Raw genomic sequence first — 26,957 nt, forward strand, 5'->3', positions numbered from 1 at the left:
GGATTTTAATGACCAATAAATTATCTGCTGTTTTGGAAAAGGCAGTTATGGTATTTAATTTGACAGCCCCATGCAGGGTGAATTCCACAGACACAAAACAAATGTCAGGCCTCGAGACTAACACACATCGCCCCAGATGCAAAATACACACCAGTTGCTCTCTTAGGAGGATGTAAAAAGCTAATCCCTCTGAATTATGCAAACCAAGCAGCGAGAGAAGCCTTAAAGCCTTTGCTTTTAAGAAGTAAAGCATAAACCACACTACTGCTTTCTCAACTGCCTTCTGATTTTTTTTTTTTTTTGCCTTTCCATGATTCGCAATGCAACTATTTTAAGATCTGCTCCTGGCACTTCTTAGAGGGAATAAAAGCTTTTCATTTCTCCTCAGGATTGCCACCCTGCCCCCTGAACACTTATCTTGCTCCTCTAGAGAGACTTGGACCACGGAAGACCTTTTCCAACCCAGCTTCTATTGAATTTTGCACCAAGGCAGACAGGGAGGGGAGAGCTTTTTCTTTTACTCATCTGCTATCTCGTTGGGATCTGAGCTGGAGCAGAAACAGAGGAGAACATCCACTGAGCTGTGAGTGCTTTGCAGCTCTGCTTCACATCTGTTACTAATGCATCTTTACATTACTGGATAGTTTATTAAACAAGGAAGGAAGAGCTGTCTGGTGAATTCTGCGCTGTAATTTCAGAACTTGATCCCCAGCTCTGCCACGACCCTCTTGGAGAGGCTGAAATATTTACACGATTCGTTCTGCCTTTTGCAAATTGAAATAACAACACTTTCTTTTGCCAAGAGGGGAAGTCGGGAGGAAGGGCTGCGAGTAAAAGTTGGTGCTACTGGAAAGCAGTGTGATGGGGCAGCAGCCCTGCTGTCACCGTGCTGTCACCGTGCTGTCACCGTGCTGCCACCGTGCTGTCACCGTGCTGTCACCGTGCTGTCACCGTGCTGCCACCGTGCTGTCACCGTGCTGCCACCGTGTGCAGGGCTGGCACTGCTGAGCAGCAGGACGGGAGAGGGAAGGAGAGTCCTTGAGATGTTAAAATAGCCTGCAGAGCAGCGTTGGCCGGACTGGCTGCCAGCGCTGGCCCAGGGAGCAGAGCCGCTGTCCCACGCAGTTAAAGGCTGCGGTGACACCGAATTACAGGGCTGCGGTTCTTCCTGCTCTGGGGCACCGCGTCGGGCACGGGCTGCGCTCTGGGGACGCGACAGCGAGGGTACAGAGCCACCTCGGCCACCCTCCGCGTCCCGCCCGGAGCCCGCTCCGCATCCCTCCAGCTGCGCTCAGCATCCATCCCACCACCTCCGCATCCCTCCGGCTCCGCATCCCTCCTGCTTAGCTCCGCATCCCTCCAGCTGCGCTCCGCATCCCTCCCGCCAGCTCCGCATCCCTCCGGCTCCGCATCCTTCCCGCTCAGCTCCGCATCCCTCCGGCTGCGCTCCGCATCCCTCCCGCCCGGCTCCGCATCCTTTCCGCCCGGCTCCGCATCCCTCCAGCTCGGCTCCGTAGCCCTCCGGCTCCCCATCCCGCTCAGCTCCTCATCCCTCCCGGTTCCGCATCCCTCTCTCTCTCAGCTCCGCATCCCTCCCGCCCGGCTCCGCATCCCGTCCAGCTCTGCATCCCTCCCGGTTCCGCATCCCTCCAGCTCCGCTCCGCACCGCTTCGGCAGCTCGGGCAGCCCGCAGGGGGCGCGGCCGGTCCGCACGGGCGGGCGGAGGGGCGGAGGGGCGGGCGGAGGCTCCGCTCCTCGTTCTGCTGCCGTTCCGCATTGTGCGGCCGCGCCGCTGCCGGCGGGAGAGCCGAGAGACGCAGAGAGGTGAGTGCGGGGCCAGGGGGGATGCGGGGCTGTGCCGCGGTGCGGGACTAGGGGGGATGCGGGGCTGTGCCGCGGGGTGCTCCGCGGTGCGGGGCTAGGGGAGGATGCGGCGCGGTGCCACGGGAGCTGTCCGGAGCGGTGCGGTGCGGAGCAGAGCCCGCCCGAGGGATAGAGGGGCGGCGAGGGATCATCCTGTGGGGAAATGGGAAATCATGGGAATAATGGGAAATCATGGGAAATAAATGATGGGCAGTGAGGAGCGGAGCGCAGGCGGCGCGGAGCAGCGATCCTGCCGGGGCAGCGGCGGGCGGCAGCGAGCCTTGGCGAGACACCAGCGCTGTGGCCATGCAGTGTCCAGTGCCACATCCCGCCACGTCCTGCCACAGCCTGTGCTTCCTGTCCCTGCAGAGGGACAGCAACCTCATCTCTTCTCTCAGGCTGAAGGAATCAGGAGCATTTAGACATCAGAGATGCAGCGGGACCATCCTCCGTGTGTCTCGCTGTGTCTCGTGGCTTCACTTTTTCTTTTCACAAGCGTTTCTGTATAGGGAAAAGGCTTGGGCGTTTTTCTCTTTTCACAAGAAACATGTTTGAAATGCGTTTTGCTGTAGAGCAGGTAGTGCTGACATGGAGAGCATCCTACGGCACTGTTAGGATTCCTGGCTAACGTGGGAGCTTCAGCTCAACGGCAAACCCCCAACCAGCTGCAGTCAGACATAAAGTTCTACCCTGTTTTAAGGGCAGACTGAGTATTTGATGGTTTAGTCAGGGCTGGGGATGATCATGACGATTGCCCTGCTTTCCCTGAAGATCCTAAAGCACTCTAGAATGACAGCTCTAGTTTTAGATATTTTACTGTCCAGGTTAGCAGAATCAAGGTCGCACAGCAAAGCTGTGACCAGAGGTAACTGCCGGCGGCTCCCAGTGCAGGACAGAAACTCTGGCATCCTTTTGCTAACCCCACGCTCTGCTGGATGTTTATGGATGAGCTGAGGCAGCTGGAACAGGAGCTCCGGAGAACTTTCTGGGCATGGATTTGTTTAGGACAGTGAGCAAGGTACAAGTGCTTAGAGGTTTTTAGGCAACTGCAGTGAGTAATTGAAACCTTTTTGGAGCTGGAGGGCTCGAGGAAAGATTAACTATCTGCAGGCACTGCCAGGGAGAGCTCACGGCTAGCAAATATATTCTGCAAAAAGGGATTCATTGCAGTTGATTCAAGTACAGTAAATATATACAACTGCAGCTGAAAGAGAAGGAAGGAAAGGAAGAAGGAAAAGGAAGGAAGGAAGGAAGGAAGGAAGGAAGGAAGGAAGGAAGGAAGGAAGGAAGGAAGGAAGGAAGGAAGGAAGGAAGGAAGGAAGGAAGGAAGGAAGGAAGGAAGAAAGAAAGAAAGAAAGAAAGAAAGAAAGAAAGAAAGAAAGAAAGAAAGAAAGAAAGAAAGAAAGAAAGAAAGAAAGAAAAGGAAGAAAAGAAAGGAAGAAAAGGAAGAAAAGAAAGGAAGAAAAGGAAGAAAAAGGAGCACTGCAAGGCAGGTCCTTGGGGTTGTGAAGTTCCCTTTGCAGTATCCCAGTGCAGTGTGAAGCAAAGAGCAATGGAAAGCTGCAGGCAGGTTCTGCACAAACAGTGCCTAACGTGTCAGCAGTGTCACTGCAACGCTTAAAGCAGGAGCACCGCTTCGATCACCATGAATATTTCAGCAGAAGGAGCAGGGAGGGGGCAGGCAGGGCAGAGGAGAGCCCTGGCTCCTCGCAGCTCCATCCTTGTGCTGTTCTTCCCCAGGCTCTGCATTGACGTCACAATGACACGGTGAAGCTGAAGGCAGAGCTGGGAACACTAACTGTGCCTCACTCGTGCGAACGGAGGCACTTTGGCAGCTCTGCTCCTCCAGCATGGCCAAGAGTGCCGAGGTGAAGCTGGCCATCTTCGGTCGGGCTGGCGTGGGCAAGTCAGGTAGGTTCACTGCTGAGCTTTCCTTCTGCTTGTCGCCAGGGAACTTTCTGCTCTCTCTGCAGACAGACTCTTTGTGAAAAAGGACATCTCTGACCTTGTTCTTGTCAGGGAGGTGGGGATCAGGCCAGGGATTCTCTCCTCCTTGCCTTTTCATGCTGTTTTCTCCAGGTTCTCTCAAATGAAAGTGCTTTTATCACTTTTTAAGAAAAAGCCCAACAACAAAACAAGCTTCTCAACCTAAATATAAGCGACTTCTCATTAAGTCAGTGGCAACATTATTCTTTTCTGCTGGACCAGAATTAGTAATATTGCATTTGTCTCCTCATAGCTTGTGCCACGATGAAGGCATGGAATATTATGCTCCCTATCCTCTGTTAAATATTAGCTGACTTCTGTAATTGTTGTAATTCTGGCTGATTTCCACAGGAAATTTTAGACTCACCAACTCAAAGAAGTTCTTTTTTCACTGCTCTCCTGGATTTACACATTTACCAGGAAGCTAAGACAACACCATGTGTAAAGTTTCCATTTGTAGAGATCTTCAGAGAAACAAAAACAGTCTGCTGAGTCCATATAGCAGAGACACAAGGGGGAGGCACGAATGTTAAAAATCCATTTGCACAGCCAGCCTTCCCTCCGGTGAGACAAGGAGCTTTGTGAGAGGGTTGCAACCTCTCTGGGGTACTTCAGGGGTGTTGCATTAACCTGACAGCTCCACGGCCACTCTGCCATGTCCTTGCACCACAGGGAGGAGGAAATGAGGAGACTGGGGCTCATCCTGCTCCTGTGGCACTTGGGGAGCTGTGAGACACTGTTTATTTTAGGGAAAGTCTGCACAAGAGCAGGCAGCAGATAGGATGTCCTGGTAAGAGCATTAAGCTGGGCTCAGCTGCCATCAAGCAGCTCCAGTTCCCCAAAATGAGTTTTCTATTGCACATGCCAAGGCTGTGTCCCATAAATGCATTACAGTTTGGCTGATTCAGAATGGGATGTTTATAAAAGCACATTTAGCCAGGAGGGATTTCACCCAACACCACCAGTGGAGTAGCTCTGTCAGCAGCCAGGAGAAAAGGCAAATGGCAGGCAGGAGCTCTTAGAGATTACACTGCTTATTCAGAGGCAATGCAGATTAAATTCCACCTTTCCGAACAGAATGCCTGAGGGAATGCTGATAATATACAGGGATAAGTTGAAACTCTTCCTTCTTCCCTGCTGTGCTAACCCCATCCCTGCTCTTGGATTCAGATTTCACTGTCCTACCTCCGTTTTGTAGCTTCAGTTTTGGTTTATCTTCCATTCAGTTAATGGTTTTTTGGTTGTCCATTTTTTTGGCTGGACTCAAAATAATGCAAGAGAAAATTGAAATATTTACAGGAATACAGAAACACTAATAGAGTTCCCTCTCCCCAGCATTCCTAATAGTTTGAGAGTTTATATTTAAAAAATACAAAACTACCTGTTAAGTGCTCAGTTAAAATGCTAGGACAGGACCAGCATAGGATCAACAAGAGCCTTTTTGCCTGCTATGTCCTTTTTGTAGACTTCAATATATTAACATAGTATAAATCGTAAAAGTCTTTTCTTCCCGTCCTGGAACTGGGTGGGAGATAAAAGAAATGGAAAACCAATGAAAACACCTTAGTCCTTCAAAATCCTCCTCCTCTCTCCTTTTTTCCCCCTTTGAGATGCAAGAAAATATTACATAGAATATTAACAAGGTCCCTCTTTTGCCTGTGACCATAGATGTGAATCTGGGGGGGAAATGGAGGCACTAATAAGTGGACAGCACAACGAGGGGAATTTATTGGGGTGGAGAAAGCACAGAGTGCTACCAGGTGAATTTATTGGGGTGGAAGAAGCACAGAGTGCTACCAGGTGAATTTATTGGGGTGGAAGAAGCACAGAGTGCTACCAGGTGAATTTATAGGGGTGGAGGAAGCACAGAGTGCTACAGGGTGAATTTATTGGGGTGGAGGAAGCACAGAGTGCCACAAGATGAATTTATTGGGGTGGAAGAAGCACAGAGTGCTACAGGGTGAATTTATTGGGGTGCAGGAAGCACAGAGTGCTACAGGGTGTATTTATTGGGATGGAAGAAGCACAGGGTGCTACCAGCTGCCTCAACAGAGCAGCAGCTGTGCCTCCCAGCATCTCCAGCTTGCTTATGAAAACCTCTCTGTCCATTGCCATAAAAGGCTCCAGTTTCAACAGCTTGGCCAACACCAGAGAAATGAGTTTGTGTGTGTAAAGGGTTGGTGTCTGAAAACACCTAGTTGTGTGTAGCCAACAGGAACAACAGTGGGAGCTGTGAGATTGCTGTTCCACCTTTGCTGAAAGCAGAGCTGGACACAGAGCAGCTCCAGACTCTGGTCTGGTGGAAAATCCCTGCTGGAATGGTGCTGAAAGTGTGTTTTTAGTGGAGCAATGTCATTCCCTGTCCCTGTGACCAGTTTGTCACCCGCTGTGGGACAGAGTCCTGTGGTCACAGCTCAGTGGGGCAGCCCTGGCCAGACAGCTGGCAGATCAGGCAGGCTCTAGAAGAACACAGGCAGGGTGCTGGAGCTCACAGGCAGGGGAAAGGTGATAAATAAGGGCTCTAATTGCCAAAAAGTCATGCCAGAATGTGGTCACTGGCAGCTCTGCTGGCTGGGCTGTGTTTGCTGAGGAACAGCCAGGCTTTGGCTGCTCAGTCTGAGTGGCTGAAGCACCTGACAGCATCTGGGGAGTTAAAAACTCACTGAAATGTCCTGGAGAAGCTCCTCTCTCCCTTCCTAACCCAGACTGAGCAGCAGGGAGTCAAGGCAGCTCTGCAGACAGAAGAGTTGTGCTTCAGGACCTGAGGGGAGCTAAATGTGTCCTCAGTCACTGTGCCAGCCAGCAGAGCTGTCAGCATTCCTGAGAGCAGAGAACAGCCCAGCCTCACCATTAATGCCACATCTGCTCAAAGGAGGAGAGGTTCCTGTTCTACAGAGCACTCCCTGCCAAAACTCTCACACCACAACACTGTCCCAAATCTGATCAGTGATAGCATCTCAGAAGGGTTAGCATCTCCAAGTGATAACATCTCAAAAGAGTTAGCATCTCCAAGTGATAACATCTCAGAAGGGTTCAATCCAGGGAAAACAAAGCTTTTCTCCACTTTCTCGCTGCTTATCAAGTTCCCACCCTTCAAAGGTTTAAAAAACCAACAGCAGGCAATAACTAATGCCAGTGTCAGCCCTGCAGTGCTCTCCTTCCTTGCCTGGTCTCTCCTGCCTGCTGCAGAGAACCAGCAGATGGCTAATCACTGCCTGTCCTGCTGTGCCTTTTTTCTCTCTGCACACCCAAACAGACAGGAGAGGAGCAGAGCAGCTCAGCCAGGAGCACAGGAGCTCTCCTGGCTCAGAATTACACTGAGCACTGAGCAAACCCTCCAAGCACAGCATCCCAACCTGCCCTCCACAGTGCCATAAATGCTCCTCCATTCAGCCCCTTCTCACTGTATAAAAGCTACATAAACATTGTTCTAAAGAGGCTGAAAAAAGCCAGATGAGGGGCTCTTTGCAGCTGCCTCCCCGGGGAAGAGGGGAAACGCTCTGTGGGTGGGAAGGGACATTGCTGAGACCTGCTGGAGATAACAGGGCTGCACCTCCTAATTTGGGCTGCAGGCGAGCAGCACTGAGTGGGGGAAAGAGCTTTTTAAAGAGCTTTTAAAGCCTTTTTCTTTACGGCCAAGAGGAGCTCGGATGGAGCAGAGAATGAAAGTTGAAGTGAATTACTTAAACGTTGCTGTTTAAATTGTTCTTTCTCTGAATCCTACAGCTTCATTCCTATGGTAACAAACCTGAGAAGTTCCTAAATAGCTCCCTTTAAGAGTACAGTGGTAGCAATTAATAAAGACTTAAAGGCCTTGTTCTTCCATGTCAGCACAGACTCTGTGTGTGCCCAGAAATCTAAAGAGGAGCGAAAATGGATGAACCAGGAGGAGAAAAACAGGATAACACTGCATGGCTGGTGCTTTTCCAGCTCAGAACTCAGAACTGTGAATGCTCAGAATGCCTCTGCTCAGGAGCCTTTCTGTTTTGGCCAAAAAAGAGACAATGTCCAGCTGCAGGGTGAGCTATCCAGCTTTGCCTTCTTGCTGGGAGTGTTTCAGGCTGAATATTCAGGTTTCTGTGCTAGCAGGGGTGGTTTGGCCATGTGGGGAAAAGGGTGACCAGGAAAGTGGCTTCAGGAAGTGTCACCTGCCAAAAAACCTGTGCCATCACAGGAATTAGGATCTCAGCAACTCCAGTCATTCTAGAGTCACAGCTGGGAAAGTCCTGAGCAGACATTTATTTGTGTCTGCTGGTTTATTCCATTTTCCCATGTCTAAACCAGGATGGGAGAAAGATACCTGGGTTTGGAAGTTCCTACAGAACAAATTCAAGCAGCAGCCAAGCCAGAGAGACCTTCAGCAGCTCAGTGTTTTGTTTTCATCACTTGGGGATATGTCTGAAACACTAGCAGGGATCACTTCCCAATTGCCTGTGGGAAATACAACTGAATTCAGTGTCACCCAACCCCCATTCAACAACACCCTGTGGGTTACTGGGAAAGAAGCCCAAAGTGATTTTTCTACTGCACAAATCCCTGCTGATATATTTTCCCCCACTAGCTGCATTTCAGGGACTTTTGCAGAGGGAACTGGAGTTATTAAGGAGTGATTAGTTCTCAAGCTCACAGCTCTGCTGGTAGGACAGGGAAAGCTGCCACGAGTTCTTCAAAGTCCAACTGATCTGTGGAGGGAGGATTGCTGTAATAATCTGTGCCTCTGGAATCCAGAAATGGGGCTGGAAAGAGACTGGATTTTCTGTTGTGGGCTTTGTTTTTGTTTTCTTTTTTTTTGCTTACACTGGTAGAGCAGATCAGTTTTCCTTTGTTCTTAGGAAAGGCAATGACAAGCAGATGCTGAAGGGATTGTTCAGTGATCAGCTTTAACTCCCACTGTATAAATTGTCCTGCATTGTTTCACTGCTAAAGCACTCATGAAACACTCCCACTTGTTACATTCTCTGTTTTGCACTTCCCAGCCAGCTCCAGGCTCTCTGAAGGCACTGAGCATGGATAAGTCATAACAGCAATTCAGTCACTAATTTTAAGATTATGTCTTCCCCAACAAGAACACAAATAATCCCCTTGGAGAAATGAATATTGCAGGCAACCAGTGGCATTAATGTGACCTTGCTGAGCTCCTGCCCAGTGGGTGATTTTGGTGTCTGTTCAGAGGGTGAGCCCCAGCTTCAAGCACTGGTGAAATAAATTGCTTTGTGGCCTTTACCACTCAGATACAAACTCTTTCTAAAAACTGCATTTGTTGATTCTTACCATGCTAGAGCTAGAGAGAAGGAGCCCCAGGAGCCTGGGCTGGACTCACAAACATTTGCTGTGCCTTTTCCTCCTCCCTTTCCTCTGTTTGCCTCTCCATGGCTCACCACAGCCTTGCCCTTGCTGTAGCAGAAACCATTCACTCTCTGCTCCACATCTGATCTTCCTCCTGGCTAACCATGAAATAATAAAACACAGAGTTTCCCCAACCAAATGCCAACGTGGCTCATTCAATCCTCCCCTGTTCCATCTCATTTCACTCCATCTGACAGCAGCTCTACCTGTCTCCCCTCTGAGCAGCTGCTGGCAGCTGGTGGAGCTAAGAACAGTCCTGCTGCTCTTTTTTTGTTGTTTAGGTTGGGCTAAATATAGCCTGCAATTTGATTCCTGGGGAAGGAATGCCAGGATTGGAGATTTATGTGCTCAGCACACATTTTTCCTGAGGCTGTGCCTGGCCACCCCTGCCTGGATAGCACAGCTCTCCTGCCCTCTGCCCTGCTGGGGTTTTGCCCAAGGTGGCTGCAGAGCTCCCTGCTGGAGTCCCAGGGATGGCTGGGCAGCTTCTGCTCCAGGCTGGCACTCTTGGGTCACTGCTGCTTCCCACCAGGGCTCTGGGAGCACTGGGAGCTCCTTTCAGAAACACCAAGACTTTTATCCTTCCACAGACTTGTTCACCTCCCTGATATCTGAATCCTTGCCTACCTTTGCCTTGCATATACATTTTTTTTGCCCTGTTTTTTCTCAGCTCTCACCCTCCCCTTTCCCCTGCCAGTTCAGTGCATATTCCCCAGAGGCTGCATATGGTGCAATGGCTTTTCCTTTACAGCAAAACTCTGTATTTACAGTTCCTTTCTCCCCTCCTCACTCTGGGCTTGCTCCCATCTCTCTCTCAGCCCCAGCTCCTCTTTGCCCACACTGAGCATCATCCAATGCTCAGGGCATGAGATCCAGCTGAGCTCATCCTGGCAGCAGGGCTGGGATGCAGCACAGAACACTCACTCTGAAGTGCTTCCTACTGTCCTGGAAACCATTCCTTGCCGTGGGCTGGGAGGATGTTCCAAGCTGGGACTGCTCCAGGTCATTGCAGGAAGCCAGCTCTGCCCAGGTTCAAAAGGGAAGCACTGTGTATCTGTGCACAGCTAGGCTTGGTCACAAAGTGGGGAAATGTACCTATTTTGGGTTTGTGGCAGAGCAGGAGAGACAAGCTGTGTCTGTGTTTCTCAAGCAAACTCTTTTTCTGCGTTTGTTTTTGTGCCACCCTTGAACCTTTTACACTTACAGCACCCAAAAATAAGTATTTTAGGTGTGTGAAAAGCTACCACTGCCCTGAAGCAGCAGGATCAATGAAATGAGCTGAGCCCTGCTCTCAGGGCTGTGGTTCTGTGCTGCTGACTGAGGTGGCTGTGCTCTCCCACCTCATGCCTGGCAGACATTCCCAGCCCTGCTGAGCAGGAGAGACACAGGATTGCTGTGAGAGCAAGGCAGCTCTGGCACCCTCAGCCATCTGCTGCTCCCATTCCAGCTCAGTGTCTGCTCACATTCTGGCAGTTTTACACACCCCCTGCTGCAGGGCAATGCCAGCTCTGGCCAAAGCCATCCCTCAGCTTCTGCTCTCCCCAGCCAGTCTGGGGTGCTGATGGAGAGAGAATTCCCCATTCTGCTGCTCCTGGAGCTCCACCTGCCCACCTGGCTGAGCCCACATCTCCTTCCATCCACCTCCAATCCAACCAGCCCCTCCTCTTTTCCCTGCTCCTACCTCGTCCTGAGCACAGAAAAACAATCTGGGAGGAGGTGCAGCTGTTTCTATTGCCTTTTCATAGCTCTGAATGGGAAAAGTTCTTTTTATGATTGTTTCCCACCAGGTAGAGCATTCACTGCTGGAGTTAGCCTGCAGCTGTTTCAGTTTCTAATGGGTTTGCCATGTAGGTGTTGGGAAGTGCCATACATCATGGAGAGAACTCATACTCTGTGCATCCAGTGTGAAAAATGAATGGCAAGAGAAGCATGAAGCCCTGGGGAAGGAAGTTGTAGATACATTAAACATATGTGCAGCTTTGAAATGTCACAGAAATTGGCTGGAGTCTCCAGCTGCCTTTCCAGAAACGTTAGACAGTGGTCTGTGCACAGGAAAATGAGGGAATATGCTGAAAACGTCCTGGCTGGGCTGGAGAGCACAGGGAGCTGCTGACACTGCTGGCTGGGCTGAGCAGCACAGGAGCTGCAGATGAGAGCAGAGGGCTGGCCAGGGGGAATGTGGGATATGGGGCTGGGAAGGTGCTCAGGTGCAAGGATGGAACTGGACAGGGCACAGGATGCTCTCCAGGGAGGGAATTCAGGGCTGGAGCAGCACTGCAGCTCCCCAGGGGCTCTGGGAGCAGTGGCCACCAGCTGGGAACAGTGACTACCAGCTAGGAACAGTGGCCACCAGCTGGGAACAGTGGCCACCAGTTGGGAACAGTGGCCACCAGCATGGCCCTCTGCATGGCCTTGAGTGGCCACTGTGGGAGCTGGGGGGAGGAAGGGACACTGAGAGCCTGATGTCACCCAGAACTGTGAGCTGGGCACTGCCACAGCTCTGTGCAGGGCTGCTGAGCTCAGCTCTGGTTGCTCCCAGCCTGGCAGCAGCTCAGGCAGCCCTGGGGATCCCTGTGAGCCTTTGTGGCTCATCCACTGATGTTCATCACTGACAGCAGAATAAAGCTCAGAAGCAACACTGATTTTCATTAAAAACACATTTGGCAATCCTGTCTTTCACTGCTCCCCTGGCAGGGTTTATTTCAGTTTGACCCACAGCACCACAAGCACCAGAGGAGCTTCTCTTCACTTCCTCTCTCCCCTTCATGTGGCTCTATTTCCCATCCAACTCTCAGTCTCACTGTAATATAGTCCATCAGAGATTTGCACAATCTGCTCCAGAGAGCTGCTTTTGTCAGCAGCTCATCTCTGCTGCCCTGGGAAACAAAAATCCAACTGCCCACAGCAGGGGAAGCCAGTTAGACTGAGCTGCCAACCAGGATCTTTTCCTGACCTTCCCAGCAACTCACCCATTCCCTGGAGCAGCTTTTACAAGTGAGAACTTCCAAACTGCCATTCAAAGCAGGAAAGTGTAAAAGAGAATTAGAAGCTAAAAGATCAGAGTGAGCTATTTGTTTTTTCACTGCAGAACAAATTGAAAATTATTGAAGAGTCGCCAGAGAAGAATGCAGAATTAGACCCATGGGTGGCAGAAAAAACACACCAACAGAAAATCCCCCCAAAGCCCAAACCCTGGGGTTGTGAGTGCCAAAACAAACTGCTTGTTAGCCATGCTCAGTGGCACAAGCTGTGATTCCAAGCACTGCTGCTTCACCCAGCTGAGCTGCACTTGGTTCTCCTCCAGGCTGATTTCCAACATGAAATAATTCAATAGTGATCCACAGCATGACTTGGTCTGCTAGATCTATAGCCAGGCAAAGGTTCAAAAAATGTATCTCCAATTAAGAAAATTTGACCTTTATCTCTGGGTTGGTCTCAAGATAACCCAGTAAGCTGGATAATCAAACATTCCTATCCTGATCTTCAGCCTCCCATGGGAATCTCAGCTAATCACATCTCATGCAAGAATATCCTTTTGTCAGTATTCAGAGGGATTAAAGCAGTCTGGTTCTCACCATCCTGAGCACCACTTTGGTAATTTCTTTGGCAAATTTTGCCTGCAGTTCTGACCTGCCATCTGAAACAAGCCAGCCTCTCTTGGGAAAACAAACTTCCTCTATTTTAAACATCCCCAGCAGGACTGTTTTCTTCATTAATTTGCTGTTTGGGATCCAGCAGGAAAGAGGCCCCTGGGATTTCACTCAGGACCACTGGGGTGGAAATTCACATAGTGCTCAGTGCAGGCTGGGAGGAGTTTGGGAGCCTCTATTAAATAAATATTTCTGTAGTTTGGACAGGTTTTACATCTAGTTCTGAAGAGTTCTAGGGCTCCACAGAAAAGATCACTCTATTTCCACTCTTTGCTGCTTGAAAAGGCAGAAATATTGCATTCTCAACCAAGAAAGGAGCTTTGCCTGCTCTGTTTTCCTAGTCTCCCTCTACAGAATAAACCACCAAAATATATAGGAATTTCTTTATCCAGTTTTATTCTCATGGAGAAGCCTCAGTAAAGCTGCCCTTTGCCTAAGCAGCTCTAGCAGTATAAATGCAATGTGTATTTATCTGTAAAATCACATGCAGCTGCTGAAGCTCATGGGACAATCTCTAGAGCAGGATGGTTTGGCATCCTGGTGAAGATGAGGCAAGAGACAGACAGGAAAAATGCAGAAGAACCTTTGAAGGAAATGCAGAAGTTTCATCATTCTGGCATTTTACAGGTATGAAAACATGATTTGCCTGCAGGGCTTCATTTGATGAGGCAGATGATTTTCATAGTACTGTTAGGAAATCTATTTTTAAGGTTTAATATTAGGTATCTAAGAAAAAATTATATAACTTTCCGTATTTGTTTAATTTAAGATGTAATTTCATGGCACTGGGCTGAAAGCATTCACCGAGTCAATATCTGGACTGAGCTGCAGGGATGTTAATGAGAACTCCCAAATTTTCTGCCCTGGGACTCATTAAAGGGAACACAAATTCTGCAGCAGTGCCTCATTTGCAAGAGCAGGGATTAGCAGGAGCACATCGAGAGCAGAATACAGAATGCAGTTTTTTCTGTAAATTCCCACCAAGATCAGAACAAAAGCAGAACTTCCCATGCTAACATGAATATTTTCACCTCTGAACAAGGTGTGAGATTGAAAACCCACTGGCAGATAAAGAGCTGGCACAGAGGAGATCTGCACAGATCAAAGAGGAAATCTAGAAGCAGCCAGCTTTAGAAAGAAAAATCTTAACTAACACTCTTGGAAAGATGAAAAAATAAATTCACAGAAGGTGAGCTTTAGTTACAACTCTTCAAAACTAGATGAAAGTTTCAGGGGATTATTTGCAAAGCTAATAAAGAACATTAGTTATGGGAAATTAAGGATTAATTCAATGCTCCACAAGGTGCTAGACTAAATAACCTTGTGCAGTGTCCCTCGCAGACAGGAGGAGGTTGAGACATGAAAATAAATGCAAAAGCCTGTGGTTATTTCTGTGGGCTTAGGAACAGTTTGTGGCATCATATATCTGCTGTCTTCTGAGTAGCCTAGGCAGAGCCTGCAGTCCTGCAAAAAAAAAAAAATTCAGTTTTCAAGCAGAGCAAGGGGTTTATTTGAGCTATTTATGAAACTAAAGGGCTGAAGAAAAAACAGCCTGCCTCCATAAAGGTATCATTTATTTCTCTATTTTATCTACTGTCCTATACAGAAACCATTCCAGAAGAGTTATTTTTTCATCCACTTCAACTGGTGTTGAGTTGCTTGTAGCTTCTTGATTTTTAATTTATTTTTTTAGCCTTTTTAGTGCCAGGCTGGAATATCATATTCAGGTGAGGACAGTGAGCAGCTTGGGAAGATCTAATAAATACCCTGAGGCTCTCCAGTGCAGCAGCAGCCCCAGAAACCAGTCAGGGCATTAAATTATTTTGGGTTATCTAGACTATCCAGCCATCCAGAGGGTGCAGTGAGCCACTTCCCAAGTTCCATGATGCTTCATTTGGAGCAATCCTGGTTTTAATGCAAGAAGTGCCATATCTCCCAATGGGAGCTGGAAAATGGGAAAGAGAAGCCTGAGGGTTCTCTCATCACCACCTCAACCTCTCCCTGGCCCTGAAGAGCACAGAATATTCTAATTTCCTGCTAGCTCTCCCATCCTGGCAGCAAGCAGCAGGGATGGGAGGTTTCTCCCCAAGGTGTGCAGCACTCAGCTGATGGTTGTGCAGCTCCAGAGCTTTGTTTGCACCATGTGGCTGCAAAGCTTCCATCTGGCAGAATCCACCAGCAGATGCCTGGAGAAGCAACTGCTCAGCTGAAGATTTTCCTGGGGGAAACTCCCATTTCCTCCACACCACAACCTCCTCCTTGAACATATGGAGCTCCAGTGTGGTTATGACTCAGGGAAATGTTTGTCCTTAAATTTAAAGAGCTTTCCCTGAATGCCCTTTCCGGGAGGAGTTCTCTTTGCCACGTTTCTTAGAAACCATTTGCAGAGTTCCCATGCCTCAATGTTCTGTGTTTTACACCCAGCAGAAAGCCATTTGCTCCTACTAGTGTTGTGATTTTGGGGACTGGATTGTCTTTAGAGAATTAGTTCACTGCTAAACCCTAAAGGTTGTCCATATATTCTAGATAGTTTGTGGTGTTTCTGTGCCTCTATAAACTATTTTACATGTACCAGAAAGCCCTTTGCTCACATTAATGTTGTGATTTTGGGGACTGGATTGTCTTTGGGGAATTAGTTCACTGCTAAACTCTAAAGGTTGTCCATATTTTCTAGATGGCTGTTGGTGTTTTCATGCTTCTATATTTTATATGTAGCAGCTTGCACTAATGTTGTGATTTTTGGGGACTGGATTATCTTTAGGGAATTCATTCACTGCTAAACTCTAGAGTTTGTCCATATTTTTTAGATATCTGGTGGTGTTTCTGTGCCTCTATAAACTATTTTACATGTAGCAGAAAGCCATTTGCTCCTACTAATGTTGTGATTTTGGGGACAGGATTGTCTTTAGGGAATGAATTCGCTGCTAAACCCTAAAGGTTGTCCATATTTTCTAGATGGCTTTTGGTGTTTTCATGCTTCTATATTTTACATGTAACAAAAAGCCCTTTGCTTGCACTAATGTGTGATTTTGGGGACTGGATTGTCTTTAGGGAATTCATTCATTGCTAAACTCTAAAGGTTGTCCATATTTTCTAGATATGTGGTGTTTCTGTGCCTCTATAAAGTATATTTTACATGTGTCAGAAAGCCATTTGCTCATACTAATATTGTGATTTTGGGGACTGGATTGTCTTTGAGGAATTAATTCACTGCTAAACCCTAAAGTTTGTCCATATTTTCTGGATATCTGGTGGTGTTTCTGTTGAAGGGTGTTTGGTCACTGCTGGGTCAGAATCTAGCCCAGCAGCTCAGAGATCACACTCTGGTGTACAAGGAAAGGAGGATTATCAGATCCTGAAAAAACTTTGCCTTGTTGTGTATCCCATAGAAACAGCATAACATTTTTCTTGGAGAAAGGCCACTCACAACCCAGCCCAGCCAAAAGTCTAGAAAAGCAACAAAAATATATCAGTGACTAGTTCAGACCCAAATGCTGAACCTCCAGGACAGAACATTTTCTACCTAGGAAGGTTTCTCAGTGCTTTCCATTGAGTGCAGCTTTGTTTTCACAGCATCAAGTCATTCACATCCCTTCCAAGCACAGCTTTTGCAGGATCTGCATGGTTTAAAGTTCAGCCAGTCTGTAGTAAAAGCTGCATCTCTCCACCTGGGAGTTTTCTTGCATCCTTCACTGGCTTCTCTTTAATTCCTAAATCCAGATTTTCCCTGGTAGTGGAGTTACCTCTGACACTTCAGTGAAAGCCACACCAAGCCAGGCTGACCACCAATGTCTAAATTTTAAAAAAAGCACTGTATTCTCTACAAGTATTTCGTGTTCTCATATATTTTGTTCTCCAGGACAAGTGTGACTTCTAAACCTTGGTTGCAAGTTTAAAAACCAGAACATTCAACCACTGTGACACCAATCACTCCCACTCCACACCAAAAAATATCCCCAAAGCCCTCCAAGAAATCAAAATTGTCATCCTAATAAAAAGAAAAACGCAGGAGCAGCTGGAGCTGAACTTGTTTAGTCATGTTTTTGAGCAGAGAGCACTAATTAACACTGCAATTGGTGCTATTTTATATCTAATCCCATCAGAAGGGACAGAGGAACATAGAACTGCTCACTGAAAAGGCTCACTGGCCACAGTTAGGATTGATTAAAGTCACACTCCTGCTGGATAAAATGGGACAGCAAGTAACCTGGTGTCAGTGTTTGAAAGGGATAGGTGTGAATTAAAGCTTTAGAGTCGATTTTCCAGACAAAGCATCTCCTCCAAGGCTGGTAAGGCACAGCTGCATGAACAGCATTAGCCAGAGGCTGCAGTTCCATGCCTAGGGAGACACAATGATCCAAAATCCTCTCTTAATTCAAGGATTTTGATTCCTCAAGTGGGCATCAACCAGTGGGCATTTACAGCTCTGCCCTCTCTCATTTCAAGCTCCTCAACCCAGGATGAAACTCCCTAGCAGAGCCCAAGAGCTGTGGATTTTGGAGCTTCACAAAAGGCCTGTTATTCGCAGCACACCCTGTTTCCAGCTCCACACAGCTACAAAAGTTAACCATAAACTCATTTTCTTCCTTAAATAAGTCATGGTTCGTTTTTGCCTCTGTTTAAAATTTCATGCAAGATGAAAAGTTGAAGCTGACAGGCTTGAAATGAAATATCAGAACATTCCCTGACCTTGTCATCGCCATTCGCTTTTTGCTCTTCTGTGCAATGAAAATATTTCATTTTAACAAACAGCATATTCCCATGAAACTTCTATTTCACATGAGCTCCAGCAAGACACTGCATTATTGTCTGTAACACAAGTAAGTGCTGGATAATATCCCAAACAGGGCAGCTTTGTACCTCAGTGCCTCTGGCAATGGTGTTAAGTGCAGAAATACTGCAGTTCTGCATTGAAAGGTGATTCTGCTCCAGAGAAAATGGAGATGGTTTGGAATTCGGTAATAATCTGACTAGAGACATGTTTGAAAATTCTCCATAAAAAGCAAAAGCCATGGGACTAGGGCTCTGCAGCAGACAGCTTGGCTCTCTTCCCCACAGGCAGTGCAGTGCCAAGAGCCCTGAGAAACCCAACCTTTGTGCTGAGTGATCCCAAAGCTTCCTGCCTGGGCAAGGAGAGCTGTCAGAACCAAACCAGCTCTTCAAAACGCTTCCACTTCGACAAATAAGCAAATGCTAATGGGGGGGAAAAAAAATAGTGAAAAAACAAACTGAAAGCAAAGCGAACCCAACCCTCCTGGAGTTTTTCTCAACCCTGCTAGTAAACATTGCAGGGCAGTGGCTCCAGCTGAGCAAACAGGACAGCAGTGCCCTGCTGTCTGACTGTGCAGTCTGCAGGGGCAAAATAAAGAACAAATTAAAGGTGAGTGGGACCACAGCAGCCAAGAGAGCTCTGGAGCTCTAAAAAGCCAAACCCAGAGAGATAGTGGCTCTTTATGAGCTGAACCCTGTTTTGCCATGCAGGTAGTCAAGGCTGGTGTGGTGAAACCCTCCAGGAGAGCACAGTGGAACATGCTTTTGGCCAAAATAAATAAATAATGACTGCAGGAAGAATACACATCTGTTTGATGTACAGAAACATCAGAGGTGGTGCAGTGCCTCCCCAATTAATGAAATGAGCTCTTGGGATGATGCTGCTGAGGTGTCTCTGCAGGTTCTGCTCCAGCAGGAGGTGTTCTTCCAGCCCTGTTGCTGGGAGACCTTTCCATCCTGGGAGAACTCCTGGTGCTGAGGGGGTGTGAGGAGCACCAGAAATATCCTCCCCTCCCACCCCTGGGATCAGTGGGATGGTGATTGCTGTTCTCTCTCCCCAGACTGTGCAAACATCCCAGCTGTGCAGCAGCAGCTCTCCCTGCAGAAACACGAGCTGTGGCCCTTGGCCAGCCTGCAGCCCAGCAGCACCTGCTGGATTAGGCCCATTGATTAATTAACTTAATCAAGGTAATCAAGGATTCCCCATCCTCAGTGGCTCAAACACCCATGTGTGATCCCTCATCCCATTCCTTGGGCTTTCTGCAGACAAATCACCATGCAGGTCTGCAGGGATGAGCAGAATTGTTTGCTCTGTCTGCCTCATCTGTATTTCTCCTCTTCCCATTTCGTTCCTTGCTTTGGGATTCACGTTTGAGGAGCTATGACTCACTCTACTTATGCTCCTACTGCTTGAAATTAAAATAAGAAAGCTTCTCCCTCTACACCCTCCACCTCCCAGTTTTGTAATGTTGCCTTCTGAAGCCACACAACTCCTCATAAATGTTTCACCAGAAGGGAGCTGACTGAGAATCCCCATCTGTCACATCACCACAGCCCTATTGGAAATATTTTAAAAATTTAAGATATTGTATGGAGGGAGGGAACGAACAAGGAACTGCTGACATGATGGGGAGAAGGAGAGATACTGGGAAACTGTGCAGTAGTGCCACCTTGGGTTTGAGAATTCAGATTGGAGAATTTCACTTTGAAACTCACTCCAGCTGCTTCTACAGAGGATGAGCAATCCCAACTCTCACCCTGCACTGGGGGTGATTAGCACCTCTGTGCCTGTGGCTCTCACCACCTTGCTCTAGTCCCTTCCATGAGATACCTTTTCTAGAAGTAAAATATATGGTGCCTAACAGCTGCTAGAGACAGGAGTACTTGAAATTAGCTCTGCCTCCGTTTTCAAAGAGGGGGAGGATTAGGCATCTCAGCAGAAAGTTTACTGTACAGCCTTTCCTTTGAGCCCAGCTCCTGTGTGTGTCATCAGATGAGTGAGCAGTGGGAACGACTGAGGCTATTTCCCACTTCTGCTTTCTCCCCCTGTGCCATTCATGGATATTTGTGCTCTCCAGCTCAGTCAGACCTGTGGGCTTCTGTTTTCCAGGGCTGTCCTGAGCAGGAGCCTTGGTGACTTGCAATCACTTCTTGGACTCAGAGCAGCAATGGATGAATCTACATCATGAGGCATTGTATTCAAGCTGTAAGCCAGTCAGAAAAAGACAGTAATTAGTGCAGAAAAAACCCAGCAAGGAAAACAAAAATCCCTTTTCCTTGGTAGGGTTGCTTTAATTGTGAGATGTGAGCACAGCTAGCACGTCTGCATTTCTCAGTCCCACTGAGGAGGAGGAGGGCAGACAGAGTGTTTGTTCTCCTGCAGCTTTCCAGGAGCTCACTTCATCCTGCCTCATCCTGTGTCTCATAGAGCAGCTCTGTCATCCTGCAGGATCCTCATCCTGTGTCACTCAGCAGCTCTGTCACCCTGCAGGATCCTCATCCTGTGTCACTCAGCAGCTCTGTCATCCTGCAGGATCCTCATCCTGTGTCTCATAGAGCAGCTCTGTCACCCTGCAGGATCCTCATCCTGTGTCTCATAGAGCAGCTCTGTCACCCTGCAGGATCCTCATTCTGTGTCACACAGCAGCTCTGTCACCCTGCAGGATGCTGTGACATGCAGGATGCCATGCAGGGGCTGAACACCCACCCTGGAATGAGCCAACCACACTCAGGCCTGTTCTGGATATGTAAATGGACAGAAATGGGTGATCCTGAGCTCATCTCCATCCTGATCTGATCTCATCTCAGTCCTGATCCCATCTCCATCCTGATCTCATCTCAATCCTGAACTCATCTCCATCCTGATCTCATCTCAGTCTTAATCTTATCTCAGTCCTGATCTCATCTGGATCCTGATCTCATCTCAATCCTGATCTCATCTCAATCCTGATCTCCTCTCCATCCTGATGTCATCTCAGTTCTGATCTCATCTCCATCCTGATCTCATCTCATCTTGATCCTGATCTATCTTGATCCTGATCTCATCTCGATCCTGATCTCATCTCAATCTTGATCTCCTCTCCATCCTGATCTCATCTCCACCCTGATCTCATCTCCACCCTGATCTCATCTCGATCCTGATCTCATCTCCCCTGTTACACAAATGTTCCACCACACTGGGTTTCGCTCTGGCTGTCAGTTTGTCTCCTGGAAAGCAGTGGGAACCTGACAATAGCAATCCAGATTTTCAAAAGAGCTCAGCCTCCCACTCTGACAGCCAGACTTTGCAGGGAAATCACCTCCTCTTCAGGAACCAAAATGTAACATTCACAGGTAGAAAAGTTTGGCACACTGAGTCCTCAACTTCTCACGCAATCTGGGCAGCAGGCACTGCTGGAAACTTGGAAAAATTTGCACCTTCTCTAAGAAACTAAAAGAGAACCCACTTTTTCTGAAAATCTGGCTCCAATTTAGGTGTTGAGCACTCAAAAATGTGAGCCTGAGCCCTCTGGAAAAGCTGGCATCGAACAAAGGAGCACTGTGAGGATAAATTAATTAATGTGAGATCCTGGGGTGACAGTGCTGACAGGCCTGCTCAGCTTTGTAAAGGAGTGAGGAAGAGCTGCATGTGTTGAAATTTCAGGGGAAATACCTGGTAAGTGAGAAATTACAACCTACTGTGGCTCTGCCTCAACACAAGGGAAACCACAGTCAGCTCTGCCATGGCTGAATTCTGCCGCTGGGAGAATGAATCCCCCTGCCAGTGACAGATATGATACTATTGGCACACAGCTTTAGAAGCTTTAAAACATTGAATTACAGCCTTTGAGTGAAGCAGAGAAACACACAGAATGTCTTTAATCCTGACTGCCTAGCCAAGCAGTGCAAAGAATGTTTGAAAGCTGTTGCTGTTTTGCTCTTCGTTTCAACCAGAAAATGTGTTGTCAGGTGGACTTAAATTTTCCAGACGACAGTAATATCCCTGCAGGAAATGAGGAGGAGATGAAGCAATGTCTTTCAAACGGCTCAGAGACTAGTTTTGTGGAGGAATTATGCAAATCTGATAATTGTGTGGTTTTTCTTTTCAACTGTAGGGAAGGAAAAGAAATGCATTGTTTGCTCTGCGTGTTCACTGCTGTAATACCTGCTCAGTGAAAAGTGCTGATGACTGCCAAGGGGTTTCCCTGCTCCTCTCAGGGACAGAGAACTCTGGTTTGGGGAGGTTTTTCTGACTAGAAATAGAAAAGGGTCTTATTTCTACTGCAGTTCTTTCATTTCCTGATAGCTTCTTCTCAAACAGAGCTGAAGAACTTGTAAGCTTCAGCTTTCTCTCTTGCCCTTGGGATGCTCAACTCTCTCTCCTGCTTCTGCCAATTTGGAGGAAAAAAAAAAAGAGGTGGGAAAATGAAATGATTTCTGGAATGTGTCAGCAACGAGTGAAATCTCTTGGGATCACCTCTGACATGGAGGAACAATGAGTTTGAGAGAGGAAATTGGTTTCCCCATGGCTGCTGGTTCTCCTGGATTGGCTCACCCCACTCCCACAGTGTGAACCATTGAATGCTCAATTAGCATTCCCCAAAGTGTCCAATGAACTGAAGCAGCTCCAGAAATGCTTCCCTGCAGTTGATGTATCAATTTTTCAGGCTCTGAGAAAAGCCTACTGTTCCACTCAGTGCAGCAAACAAGTTCTCCCCTCCTCAGCCCTGTGCTCTTGTGCCTTTATTTTACATGTGTCAAGGGCACCTGCAAAAATAAACAAGATTTTGCCTCCAGAATGTGTGGAGTAGCTCAGCTAACTGGTTCATAAATAGCTGGACAGATGGGCATGATGGCTGTAGTACCCTGAAGTGGTTTGGTTTGGTTTGGTTTGGTTTGGTTTGGTTGGTTTGGTTTGGTTTGGTTTTGCTGTGGGCAGTTTCTGTATCACCCTGTGTGGTTCTGATGGCAGCAATGGATTCCCAAAGTGCAGATGGACAGTTCTCCATTCTCCTAGAGAAATTCTCCTACAGGCCAAAACTCATTCTGCCAAGCCCAAGGACTCAAAAATCATGACCTCTGCTTCACCTCCAAGGAAGGGATGAAGCTGATGGAACTGGGCTTGTAAATTTAAAAAAAAAACCAACAAAAAACCCCACATAGCATTGCTTGTATTTCATATTTATGGTTTTGGGTCTTGGTAATGTGTTTGGTTACATTTTCATCTCATCGTCATATCCAAGAGTCATAAATTTCTCGCTTGGTAATAAAAACAGAGACCAGAGTGTGACTCCAAGTTTCAAAGAAAAAGCTTCCACTGGAACAGAAAAAAGGACAGAAGTTAGAAATTAACTTTTCAAGCTCAAGAGGAGTCCAAGGACAGCCCATCCTGGTCCAGCCCAGTGCACATCCCCAGAAAGCTGCACCTCAGCTTGAATCTCCCACTGAGGGTCTAACACTGCATATCCTACAGGCATTAATTTCCTTAGGTTTGCTTACTCTAATTATCTTTGCTAGGGACAATGGCTTTCTCTCTGTTGGCCAGGCTTGGTTTTGTGGTCAGAAGCAGCAGAGGGAGATAAAAATAAGATCTAGCTAAGCCCTGGGCTGGACATGACTGAGTGCATCATGCCCCAAGATGCTCAGAACAAAGAAAAAGCAGAGGTTATCTGAATTTTAAACCTCAAATCACAGGTGCGTTTTTATCTGAAGTACCAAAGCAATTTGCAGCAATTTTGCTATTTATTCTGAAGCGAGTGAGTTTTAGTACTTTGGTGCTTTGCAGGGAGATCAAGGACTCTTTTCCAAGAATTGAAACACTCAGCCTTGAGTAAATAATAAAGAGCCAGTCCTCCCAGTTCAGTCAGGAGCTATTTATGAGAAAACTGCATGGAGAAAAGTCTCAAAGAGGATCTAGCTGGAAAATGATTCAGGAGAAGAACTGAACAGAGAAGAGAGACAGGGCAGAGAGACAATTGATCAGTTTGCAAACACTCTTTGCTACCCCCTGAGCTCTGACAGACATGGGGCAGTTTAATAATTGATCATTTTTATGAAGAGTTGGAAAATATGATATCATGGTGGGATGGACAAGAGCTGTTCAGAGAACAGAATAAGAATTCAAAATGATGCTGGTGATTGGGAGAAGTGATTTGGAGAAGAATTCAAAATGATGCTGGTGATTTGGATTGGTGTAAGATGACTGTTCTTTAAAAAACAAAAATTCTATTTAGGAAAAGTTTGTGATACAAGATGGACAAGTGGCAACTGAGAAGATACTAATGAGATGAACACAGCCTGGGGCTTGTCTGGCTGAGGAGCACTTTGTCCAGCAAGGACTTTGGGTTATGATGAATCAGAAGTGATCCATGAGTCAGAGGAGCCTGTGGCAAATGGGGAGAATATTCCAGCAGTGTGTTTAAACCAGAGCAGCAGTAATAGTCACTCCACTCCACTGGGAGCTGCTCAGACTGAGACTAAGACTGAGAAAGCACCAAGCAGCTCTGTTTTCCACCCCCTGAGGGCTGCAGGGATTAAACCTCCTGCTGCAGAGTTTGGTGTCCATCGAGCAGCAGCTCAGCTGCTGGGTGCTGCTGACACAAGGACTACCTGGAGGGAGGAATTGCATTCCCACACCGAATTTTAAACCTGAAATCTCAATTTTGCTTTGCCTTTCAGACTTCTTTGTTGTTTCAGGACCTTTGGGGTAATTTATGCCCTGCTATTTGACTTTATTACACGAGATGCCGAGATTTATGTTAATAGAGGAAAATGGATTTAAAATGTCTCCTAATATATTTCCCTTGAAAGGCACGAAGATTACAGCTGCTGCAATAAACTCATAATCTCTGAATGCTAGAGTGGAAATGTTTGACATTAACAGGCTGCTTTTGGAAATGAAATATCTGCAGGCAGGACATGGAGAACTTACAACTGACGTCTGGTTGTGACTGCGTTTGAACTTTGTGTGCTGTTTGAGCTCCAGAGTGGGGAAATGTGAGCTTTTTGCACATAACCTCAACACTTCTTGATGTCAAGCAGAAACAGAGGAGCAGAAGTTGTTGGGATAAACTTCTCCCATGTCAGTTTGGAGCTGGCAGGAACCAAAGGGGAATGTGGAATCTTGTGAGAAAGTCTGAGCCTTCCTGTTTTCCAGTCTCAGTGACTTCCATGGAAGATGAATGCTGGGGAATGCAGGCAGAGATTTGTATCTCAACTGCAGCACAGAGTTTAGAAAATCTGGAATGGTGTGGGACAATTTAGGGAAGAGCTGGGTTTGAACAGCTCTGAGTTTGTGACATATCCTGGTCAAATATGTGCCTGGGAGACCTGAAAGTGCTAAACCATCCTGCAGCCCCAACTGCATAAAATTCCATCATTTTAGTGGAGGGAGGCAGGATTTGCATGTTACTGGGAAGTACAAATGGCAGTGAGGTGGAAAGAGGTGTCTCTGACCAGGTTCTCTACTCTGACTTAGCACTTTTGTGCCAACTAAGATTTTCAATTTTTTTATCTGATCTCATTGTAAATCTGACACAGCACAGCAGATATTAAGTCTAGGTTTAGAAAACATGAGCAAACTTGAAATTAAAGTATTACAGCAGAGCTCATACTGCTGTCAGCAATCCTTAGTGCTCAAACAGGATGAAACTAATTTTTGTGCCATGAAACTCCTGCTGAACCCTGCTGGCATTGACAGGGCAGTTTGACTAATTGCTCCCAATAAATTACCATTGCCTGCTCTGAATTCCTTTTGGTAAGAATCCAGAGCCCTTTGATACCCATGGGGTTATTTAAATCATCCTCTGAGGGATGAACGTCAGAGGGAGGGGCTGAGCATGACCTCCCTTTTGGTTGGGGAAGTCTGGTCAGAACACACATTTATCTGCTGGGCAGCTTTGAATTTACATCCTAGGCCTTAATTGCACAACCAAATGTACCTTTGCCTTGTCCTGCAATATCCCTGTGCTCCAGATTGGTAGGTTGCTGTAATTTTGGAAGCAGGGAGGTGATGCTGCTCTGAGTTTTTATGAAAGCTGTGGTGGGTTTTGGTATTTGCCACAAGGTTTTCTGAGCACCACTGTCAGCTCAGTGGCAAAGGCTAACACTGACAGCTTGTAATATGAAATATTCCAGTGCACTCAAGGGATTTCAGTGCTTTGGGGATTTCTACCCTAATTCCTTGAGATGTCACTTACAGCAGAAGAAATTACAGCAAACACACATATGAACAACATCATTTACAGTTAAAGGATAACCAAACATTCCTGGGGATGGATAGAAAGCAGAGCAATTGGATCCAAACATGAGCAGCCTGGCAGACAGAGATCTGGTTACAATCTTTACAGCTGAAGCATCTCTGTAAATACCTCTGGAAGGAATGTATAACAACTTGCACTGTAATATCTGAGTCACCTTCCAGCTCAGGAGGTGGGGCTGGTGAGAGCAGCACTGAATGTTTGGATGTTAAGAGCTGTAAAATAAATAGCCAGAGTTGGAATAGGTGGGGGAAAGTCAGTGAAAAGCTCTCTTAAACTTCATGTGTTTGGTTCTACCAAAGCTACACACTAAATACTTAAGCTAAATACTTAATTTTAATTAATATTTAATACTAAGCTAAGGATTTAAAAGCTACCCAAAAGCCACAAAAGTGTTGAATTGTGGACAAATCACATGAAGTTTTACCTAACACGACTGGCAAAAGGGACTGAGTCAAGATGAGAATTCAGAGACTGAGTCAAGATGAGAACTCACATTATATTTGTGTCCATAAAGTCCAATTTGAGCTGCAGATCAGCCTGTGGCTCTGGGCTGGGGGACACTGCTGGCCCTGGCAGTCAGGTCCATGGGAACAGAACTGTTCAGAACCTTCAGGAGGGGAAAAGTCCCTGGCTGGTGTGGGAGAGTCAGGAGGAGATGCAGAACACAGAGATTTCCAGCTGTTTGTGTTCACTGTGTTATAACAAACTCGGAGGCAATAATTGCTTCCCTAAGGTAATAGAACTGCACCAGCAGCAGGAGAAATTTGATCTGCCCATGTCCTGGGTTTGGCCACAGCTCACGAAATCCCAGCCAGGGCCTGCATAAAAGGGCCATTCTCCTCTACCTGCACTGCTATTTTTGGTCCTTCACAGCTTATAAATAAAATAATCTTTCAGAGTGAAATTGGTCAGGAGTTCTTTTCCAGCCTAATAGCAAGTGTCTTTCAAGCTCTTAGGGAGACAAGAGGAGTCAAAAGAATTTTTGAGTCACAACTGTGTGTTTGAATCGTTCAAAAATTAAACTACTTTCCTAAAAAAAAAACCAAAATACACAAATTCTGTGAGTTTGATCCTGTCCCTGGAGAAGCTCTCAGGGATTTCC

At 47.0% G+C, this 26,957-nt stretch overlaps 1 protein-coding gene across 1 annotated transcript in view; it reads left to right on the forward strand.

Annotated features, from left to right (window-relative positions):
- The first annotated feature begins 3,358 nt into the window (after positions 1–3,358).
- The window catches only part of RERG (RAS like estrogen regulated growth inhibitor), a 45,070-nt gene continuing 21,471 nt past the window's right edge, over positions 3,359–26,957 (forward strand). Inside the window, exon 1 of the mRNA XM_085049264.1 lies at positions 3,359–3,774. Coding sequence (XP_084905390.1) covers positions 3,714–3,774 — 61 coding nt within the window. The 5' untranslated portion in view covers positions 3,359–3,713. The remainder of the gene's footprint in view (positions 3,775–26,957) is intronic.

Source organism: Lichenostomus cassidix, chromosome 1Ab (genome assembly GCF_008360975.1).
Source record: "Lichenostomus cassidix isolate B80296 chromosome 1Ab, HeHo_3.0, whole genome shotgun sequence".
Taxonomy (NCBI): Eukaryota; Metazoa; Chordata; class Aves; order Passeriformes; family Meliphagidae; genus Lichenostomus; species Lichenostomus cassidix.